The sequence below is a fragment of the Poecilia latipinna genome, unplaced genomic scaffold, assembly GCF_001443285.1.
Source record: "Poecilia latipinna isolate Pla-1442-1.1 unplaced genomic scaffold, P_latipinna-1.0 Scaffold664, whole genome shotgun sequence".
In the NCBI taxonomy this organism is placed as follows: Eukaryota; Metazoa; Chordata; class Actinopteri; order Cyprinodontiformes; family Poeciliidae; genus Poecilia; species Poecilia latipinna.
In genome coordinates, this window is record NW_015113280.1 from 233,020 (window position 1) to 242,258 (window position 9,239).

At 41.3% G+C, this 9,239-nt stretch overlaps 2 protein-coding genes across 2 annotated transcripts; one reads left to right on the forward strand and one right to left on the reverse strand.

Moving 5' to 3' along the window:
* Positions 1 to 25: 25 nt before the first annotated feature.
* oxa1l (OXA1L mitochondrial inner membrane protein) lies at positions 26 to 4,593 on the reverse strand. Its single transcript, XM_015044199.1, has 11 exons — positions 4,454 to 4,593; positions 3,842 to 3,976; positions 3,406 to 3,510; positions 3,069 to 3,327; positions 2,801 to 2,944; positions 2,624 to 2,709; positions 1,940 to 2,104; positions 1,738 to 1,842; positions 1,473 to 1,635; positions 1,307 to 1,387; positions 26 to 253 (listed from the first exon to the last, which is right to left on the reverse strand). The coding sequence occupies exons 1-11, from the start codon at positions 4,562 to 4,564 to the stop codon at positions 150 to 152; spliced, it is 1,458 nt and encodes a 485-aa protein (XP_014899685.1). The 5' UTR covers positions 4,565 to 4,593; the 3' UTR covers positions 26 to 149.
* Positions 4,594 to 5,969: 1,376 nt separating this feature from the next.
* Positions 5,970 to 8,751, forward strand: LOC106954589 (E3 ubiquitin-protein ligase RNF19B-like). The gene is made up of 5 exons (XM_015044214.1): positions 5,970 to 6,112; positions 6,366 to 6,469; positions 6,578 to 6,678; positions 7,544 to 7,681; positions 7,770 to 8,751. The coding sequence occupies exons 1-5, from the start codon at positions 6,075 to 6,077 to the stop codon at positions 8,223 to 8,225; spliced, it is 837 nt and encodes a 278-aa protein (XP_014899700.1). The 5' UTR covers positions 5,970 to 6,074; the 3' UTR covers positions 8,226 to 8,751.
* Positions 8,752 to 9,239: the final 488 nt, after the last annotated feature.

Consider the following 9,239-nt stretch of genomic DNA (forward strand, 5'->3'; position numbering starts at 1 on the left):
CACAATAAAACATTATCAAACACTGTGAAGTTTTAAAGCAGAGTTTATATTTGCTTAAAACACATAATCACATCCCAACACTTCATCCCTCTATTCTCTCTATAAATATGTACATAATTCTCTACAGAGGAGCAAAAACCCGCCCGGATTCATCCGATCGTGTCCTTCCACGGCTTTGCTTTGATTTCCTGTTGCTTAGCGGCTTGAGGTGTCTGCTGCAGAGGATTGTGGGTAAAAGTCTGCCTCAGTGGACCTGCAAGGCCAAAAAAAAAAAAAAGGTTTAGAAATACTTGGAGAAAAACATCTATGCTTGAAAAATTCCTTTCTCTTAGGTCTGGTGTTGACATGTTAGGCAACCCTCGGAAAAGATGATAAAAGATCAGAAAAAATAACACAAAGTAAAGCATCTCCTTAATACAACATCTTCAAACGAATCGTTCAACATTTTCAAGTCCATATAGTCATGAGCAGAATGACAGGGAATCAGTTCATCAAGGAGCTGAAATGTACAACTTTGTTCCAAAATTATTTCAGCTCTAAAGTGATTTCCGAATGTTGCACCTGAAATGTTTCTTGCTAAAACTCAACTTATTGGTTTAATTTATTTGGATTATACGAGAATTATGGACTGACTACATTTATACAGTGCTGACCACTAAAAGCAGGACAATTTTTAAAAGATACTTTATACTGACCATGTATCACAAAAAGGAAAAAACAACAGTTTTATATGTAAAATATTAGCTATAAAAGAAAGAAGATCTGCAGGAGCCTGGAGATGTTGCATCTTTTATTTGTCTGCAGGATGTCAAACTAACCACAAGAGGGAGCCATTTCCTGTAAAGTTTACATCAGGACTGTGGTTTCCACTGTTCGGACAACTTAAAAAAAAATATATTTTTATAATGTTCTGTAATCTTCACACACAATCCTGAACAGGCTACACTTTTGCTTTTGATTCAGGAGGCATGGCTTAATCCTGCAGACATATTAAATATAATATAGATTATATTTTAACTTCAGGATGTTAAAGACTCGTTTACTTATGAAAATTCTGATTTAATTTGATTAATTTACCTTTAAAGGAGCAGTTTACATTTTTAAAGCAAAAATACTTTTACCAATTCTTCTTTTCTGTTGAGTTAAACAATATTTGGGTACAAATTCATCAAATATTGTTAAGAAATAAGAGGAAACATGTCCTTGCGTGTCTTTCATAATTTTCTCATCCACCTGTAACGTTTTTGTTCATCTAATCCTTCTCAGAAAGTTAGTTTTGAAAGTATGGAAGCGTAGCGGCTCAGACCTTTAGCTGCGATGTCCAGATGATTCTTTATCCTTCTCTCTCTCTCCTCCATCTGGTGAGCCAGCTGAGCGTTCTTCCATCCTGGAGGCCAGACGAAACCAAGCTACGCTTTAGTAAATCTGCTGCCCAAATTAAGCATCAACCGGTTCATTTCTGCAGCACTGACCCTTCTTCATGCTCTCAATAAGTCCGTCGCTCTGAGGCAGCGCTGCGGTCGGGTGTTTGACCCTCTCCGGGATGTTGAACCTCCGTCTGACTGCAGGATGCCTGAGCAGAGCCACTTGACCCAGGGAGAAGCAGTTGGAGGTGAGCCAGTAGGTGAACACCGCCTGGGAACAGATAATTTAACACACACACACAGAGTGTAAGCAGCAGAGCTTTATGGCTTCCTGGGGCATCAGGGATGAGTTCTGGGGTAAATCCACACCAACCGTGGGGAAGTTGATGGTGAGAGGCAGGATGATCAAAGGCATGATTCTGAAGACGGTCTTCATGGTTCTCAGGTTTGGGTTGTCGATACCAGACTCTGCTCCCAGCTGAAACATTTAAATCAGAGATTTAGGAAAACGTTGCTCTGATTCTGTTGACAGGACAGAAAAACTGAATCTGAGGAGCAGTAAAAGTTCATCTCACCTCCAGGATGAAGAACATGGTCCCGGTGACAGCGAAAGGAAGGATGTAAAACGGATCAGCTGCACTCAGGTCAGTGAACCAGAGGACGCCTCCCGTCTGTAAGCTGGGCACCGGCAGATACGCCATCTTCCTCAGGGCGATGAAGAACGAGATGAAAACTGGCGCCTGGCGGAGATCAACACAACTAGAGCTTTATTTATCAATAATAAGGAATTACTGACTCAAAACAAGCAGCTATATCTTTCAGAAAAAGCTACTTGTTAGTTTGTTTTGTCTTATTTCAAGTGTACTAAGGCATTTGCACTAGAAACTAGAAAATACTTAAGACTTTGTGTTTTTGCAGTGTGTCATACTTAGTAGGGTTGGAAATCTTGAGGTATTTAAATCGCAATTTGATTTCTTTTCTACATTAGACTAGAAATGAACAATCAGATAATCAAGTTTTGATTATTTTAAATCAGCCATCTCTGCATCTCAATGTATAAAAAAGCTATGTTTTACACCTCAACACTAACACTCTAAGCTTTCAGGAAGATACTTGAGTCAGACCTTAACTCAGCCTGCCATGTTATGCCCCATAAGGGGCTGAAATCTTAATATATCCTTCAAGATCACAAGGGAAGGTTCATGTTGACATAAACACTAAACTATAAATCCTGATGCACCAAAACAATATAAACTGACCTGGACCAGAGGAACCAGGAAGCCTCGTAGAGGATTGACGTCATGTTTCTTCTGGAACAGGTTCAGATCAGAGTACGCCTTGGCGACTGCGAAACAATCAATCGGCAGGTCAGAATGAGGGAGAGACGACTGAAGAGCAGAAAGACGGTGAGCACAGCAGAGAGTGAGGAGACGTACATTCGTATTTATTTCCGCTCTGCTTGGCCTCGTTCATTTTGTCAGTTAGCTTGGTCATCTCAGGCAGGACGTTGTTCAGTTTGGCCGCCTCTCTCTGACCCTTCACGATGACGGGAAACACGGCCACACGGGCCAGAACCGTTCCTGGAACCAACAATAAAACAACATATAAACAGAAAAACACACATTGTCGGATGAGGACTTCAGAACAGATAACTTAAATATTCTGAAAACAGAACTCAATATTCAGAAAGGTTCTTTTGCTCACCGACGACGATCGCGCCCCACCAGGGCAGGCCCAGGTCCATGTGGATGAACTCCAGCAGACTCTGGATCAGACCCACCGGAGTGTGAGCGGCCAGGCCCAGCTCCGCCAGCCTGGGCTCTGCAGCCACGGCCTGCAGGATGTCTGCTGCGACCGGAGCGGCGTCGGCCGCCTGCTGCGCCAGAACAGGCAAGGCGTCGGCAGGCAGGGAGGCAGAGCTGTCCGCTACAGAGGCGGCCGCAGAAACACCTTCAGCTGGGATCTGGAGGTGGGAGTTATGAAGAGTTAGGATGGAAATCCAGATGAAAGATAAGAGAGAGCTGCTTTATTATTCAGTGACCTGCTGGGAGGCTGTCTGTGTGAGGGCGGGGGCCGGGTCAGCAGGGAGGGAGGGTGCAGAGGACTGCAGGACAGCAGCTGATGTCGACACATCAACGGGTTGGATCTGGAGGAAACCACCAGAAATGTAACTTATCTGTGACTGAACAGAGTTTATTTTAAGACTAAAATATGAATAAAAAATTAACAATTGTGTAGCAGGAGAGAGTTCGACATAGAAATGTGAGATTTTTATTATCAAACATTTTTAAAATCTTAAAAGAAGTGGTTGCTATGGAAACCTGGAGACTCCATGATGCCGCTCTTAGCTGCAGTTCCAAACTTTTTAACTATTGAAGCCAGTTACAGCAACAGTTTTATTAAACATGAAGGTAATCAATGCCACTTTAACTGGCTACAATATGTTTTTAAATATTTACTAACACGTGTTAACTGACCTGTGAGCTGTTCTGTCTGACTGCCACAGCGCTGACCCAGACGAACTTTCCACGGTGCCTGCGGCTGATCTGAGACCTGCTGAAAGGACTGCTGCAGCCGAACAGTGTGTGGAGGCTGGAGGTCTGGAGCAACAGCTGTACGGACAGAAACAAGAGATTCAGTACAAAATGGAAGGAAGGTTTTCATCTAATTCTGCTAGAAGTTAATTTAAAGTTAAAAATAAGTTACGTACATCAATTTATACTTTATGTCTGTACGCTAAAACGAAGTCAAATTCCTGGTTTGTGTGCACTATTTTGGTCAACAAAGCAATTCTGACACTGAAAATCTACGGATAATGTCTGAAGCTACCCTGAAAGTGCGATAAAATCATTTAAATAAGGTTTATAAACCTTACAACAACGAAGTTTGGAATAACAAAGTGGAAAATCCATTATTTACAGCAGTTAATCGACTTTTATTGACGTCTCTGCAGACTCTGTCAAAGTCACACTCATAACGCAGTGAGGAGGCTAACCGGCTAGCAAGCTAGCCGCTGAAAGCTGTTGGTTCTGCCTCTGATTTAGAAGCAGGAACAGAACTTCTCCAGCAGAACTGTGAACTGAACATACTTGGTTCTGAATGCTTGGAAGAACGGGACTGCCCCGGCTCGGTTTCCCGGTCTGCCTCAGGAAACATCTTGCTAAGCAGCTCGGAGTCACCCCGCTCCTGAAGGCAGCCATGTTGGGAGGGAGGAGATACTGCTACGGAACGTGGGAAGGGACAACCTGCCAAACCGCGAACGTGTTTTTCTATGCGTAAGAAGTGCAACGTTTTAATTATTACAGAGTGACACATTTTGACTACATTCGTACTTTTTAGAAACCTCATTTATCATAAACATAATAAATGTCTAGTCGCGTTGTTACACATTGAGCCATACTGGGACACAATATCTGGGCCAAAGTTCCGCTCCAAATTTGTAATTTATTTATTTTTATTATTAATAACTACATCCCTAAAAATCATTATGCTGACGTACCAAATCAACAAATAAATGTTTTAAATTAAAAGTACATTTTAACCGTTCCTTTAACTTGCTGGTGGTTGTTATGTGCGTAGCTCCAAATTTACTTTCACTTCAAAATTGATATGACGTCAACAGGGTTTGTTGTTGTTGTTCTTTGTTTGCGTGACTATGCAATAACTCACCTGCTGGGTTGATTATGGACTGAATTTGCATGCAGTTGGTCAGTGAATAAGGTAAATGCCGCTGGGGCACCTAGGCATGCTGGGGCCCACCAGCATGCCTAGGTGGGCCCCATGTAGGGAAAAGGAGGGCATGCCATATGGGTCCCATATGGGTTTGTCCGCTGGTTCCACGATGGCCCCACATGGGTTTGCCCATGTAGGGTCACAGCCCACTTGGGTCCTACTTGGGCCCTATATGGTGGTGGCCCACATGGGTTTGTCCATTTAGTGCCCATGTAGGGCCCATGTGGGCTGTGGCCCTACATGGGCAAACCCATGTGGGGCCATTTTGGAACCCGCGGACAAACCCATATGCGACCCATATATCAGCCCTCCTTTTCCCCACATGGGGCCCACCTAGGCATGCTGGCTGGTAAATAGCTCATTCAAATAAACTTGCTTGCATTTCCTATATGTTTTCTATTCGTTTTCTTTTTAGAAATAGTAAATTAATCTTGTGACTTAATGAGACTTTGGTAACTGGCTTAGGGGAATCCACACCCTTTTCTTCTGAAAGAGATAACTCCTCCTGCCTCTCCCTCTGGTGTTCAGATCACCTCTCCAGCAAATCTGGTGTTTTAGGGGCATTTTTGACTGTGGGAAATCCCCGCTTTGCATACTTTAACTTTCATTTTCGGTTAGAAGCTATTTATTTGAATTAATAAGACACAGAGAAAAGATGTTGAATTGAAGCACAGAGCAGCAATGTACAATGCTTGATGTCAAACATTCCAATCTGTCCTGAACTATTTAATTTCCGTGATTGACGTAATAAAATGTATGTTAAGAGGCGGTATTGTTTTTCTGACTGCATGTAACATTTTGCACTTTATTCTTCCGACTTTGAATATATATATATAAACCCAAAACAAAACATAAAAAAGTTAAAGATAGAGAGTCGTTGGCGCAAACTCAGATCATGACCTGTTTAGTCGGAGCTGACGTCTGAGTCAAAGTGCGTCTCTGTTTGGGTTGTGAACGTGTCGCGTCCAGAAAGGAAAGATGTCCATCGATCCGTCTCCATATACAGCGTTGGACAGGTAAACCGCGTTTTTATTCAGTCACAGAAACCCCGAGGTGTATTTTAATTTGTAGGAGGCTTTTTTTTATGCTGAATGTGCTCAAGTCAAGGCTGGTGCGTTCAAACTGCTACGTAAAGACACAGTTTAACTTTTTTTTTTTCTCCGTTTTTATTGAGGGCTAATTGCACATGAAAAAGCGGGATACCAAGCAGTCTGTGCTCCAGAGAAGGAAAGCGAAAGTTTTTACTTCATTTGTATGATTTCGCTTCAGGTCTTTGCTGCGAAAGAAAATGGGCTCATCTGCATCGAAGGAGAAGTGCTACGATCCCAAAGACTCGACGCTGAAATTTGTCGATGGAGATGATGATATGGACTGTAAGTAGGCTGCTGCTGCTCTTCACTTGTTTTAGCTAATCTGTGGATTAATGCTGGAAATCCACTCTACAATGCCTCTACTGAGTGACTTTGTTTGATTGTCTATAGTTTTGTGCGAAGGCTTTAAATCGCGAAGAGCGCAGATGTCCTGCGGTCACACGGTGACCCCGATGTCTCTCACTAAATGGTGTCTGCAGCAGCTGGAAGAGGTAAAAAAAGAAAAACAAAAACAAAACCACAAATAATAGGGAATTTGTATTCAGTTTTATGTAACAGTCACAGCCTGTAGGGGCATAAACAAAACCTGGAGGGCATTTACAAAACAACATACAGTCAACACTTTGCTACCCACCACCCATTAAATTGTCCAAGTTAATTAATTCCCCCCCCCCTTTTTAACAACTAGTATATTCTTTTCTCTTTTTTAAGGAGATTCTTGCAGTTAGTATGAAACACTATGTTCAAACAGTGTTATATCCAAGCACAGTTGTAGAAAATTGAGTGGGAGGAAAACTGTTAGATAAAAGTGCAAAAGCAACAGGTGTAAGCACAGCTTTTCTTATTTTATTTTTTTATTGTTTCTCTTCTATACAATTCCTATTGCCTAAACTGAATCCCGTATTTTAATTAGATGTGCGTCATAGTTGTAAAAGTTAGAATAAGGACAATAAATGATTGAAAACATTCTTTGTTTTAATTAATTCATATAATCAGAGGCAGTATTGTGCCTTGGTTCCCTACAGTTTTTAATACCCATTAAAAAGATGTTAAACTTCAAAAATATTTACTTTCTGCCAGCATATGTATTTGTGAAAGTGTGTTATCAATTTAAGATCCATTTTTGAAACTCACTGATGTCAGTATGTTGATTTTGTTGCCATCCCTTCCTCCATGGCTTTCTGCACACATTTATTTTGATATTGATTTGATATGATATTGATGTCAACATGTCCTTTGAAAATTTTATGTGGACGCCCAGGCCTGTCGGGGGACATAAGTACCTTCATAGTTTGCTTGTATCTCAGGCCGGCCTTTAGTCTGCTGACTGATGAATCTTTTCTCATTGTTTTAAAGGGAAAAAGCAAGTTTTCGTGTGGTTCCTGTAAAGCTGCGTGGCCTTTTGAGGAGGTCTGCAAGATGGCTCTCCTGACCCCTGAAGAAAAGAAGAACTTTGAGAAAATGATGAAGATCAATTCCGCTGTTAGCAGAAAAGTATGTCTTCTCTCCCTTACTTTGAGGTTTATTTGTTAAAAATACTTTAGTCGACAATTTATTCTACATCTCCATCTTCCTCCTCCAGTGTCCTGGATGCAAGTCTTTTGTTGTTAAACAAGATGAACTTAACCTTTGCGTCAGCTGCACAGCCTGCACAGAGAAGAAAGGACGCCCGTATGAATTCTGCTGGCAGTGTCAGAGGAAGTGGAAAGGTCCGAAGCCGCGTTCGGACCGCTGTGAGAACGACGGCTGCAGCAACACGGCACTGCAAACCCTGAGGACCTGCCCAGAAATCGTCTTCGACACGGTGTGGGGAATCAGCGGGTGTCCCTCCATCCGGGCCTGCCCCACCTGCGGCTCACTGCTGGAGCACAAGCGAAACCACTGCAAACACCTCTACTGCGCTCGATGCGAGGTCAAGTTCTGCTTTGTGTGTCTGAAGACTTTTGCTGAATGTTCGAAAACAAGCCACATATCAGGGCCGTGCTCCAGCGGCGTCGCTCCCAGACAGACGGAGATCCCCGTGTGGAGAAAAACCTAACGCTTCGCCCACAGAGTCCAGCACTTCCGTTTGCCTGGGATTAATCAGCGCCAATGTGGCCAAAGGTATTTAAAGAACCGTCTCTTGGAGACAGACAGTATTTCTGCTCAGGAATGTCAGAACGTTGGAAATATTGAGCAGAAACAATTTAAAAGATAAAACCAAAACCTGGAATCGTTTGTTTCAGAATCACCATGGATTCATGATTAATACTTTTGTAAGTATTAATACTTGCAACAGTATTAGTGTTCTACAAATCTTTCCACTTTTGTCACTTCCACAGTCACTGCAATGTGGTTTCGTGGCGTTTTATGTCATAAACCAACAAAATGTACCCATAAATGTGGTGTGGAAGAGAAATGATAAATGATTTACAGTCTTTTTTTTATTATTCAAACAAAACAGAACTGTACAACGTTAACGTTTTGTTTCTTCTCTATAAGTTTGCAAATTAATGGAATTTATTTTCGTGCTTTTTTACACGTCCAAAATATTACGCAATAAATTATTTAATTATTGTTATGCTTCCTGATTTCTTTTTGTCATTAAATTGGCAGAAAATGTGAAACTTTGACACTTTTCTAAACCTTATAAACTGCCTCCTCAATAATTTGACCTACATTTCTCACACGCTTCCTTCATCTTCAAAAAAAACAAAAAACAAATCTTTAGATATATTATTTATGACAGTTAAGAATAATAAAGGACTTTTTAGGCTTCCTTGTGGCGTTCCATTTTCTACTGACACTACTTTTTCCTCCTAATGGCCTTTAGGCAGCTTTCCACATCCAAAGATTTTATTATACATAAAATAAAAACTTGACCAACTCACTAAAGAAGGCTTTATAAAATATTTCTTTGGACTGAAGCTTCACCCCATCTTCTGCACCACATTTTCTCAGTTTGCTCCAAAAATATTGACTTTTTTTTATTACTCCACTCAGTTGCAATTTTTTTTTTACTGGAGTGTGTTATTTTGTAATAAAAATGTGATATTTTTCTTAAGCTGTAAAT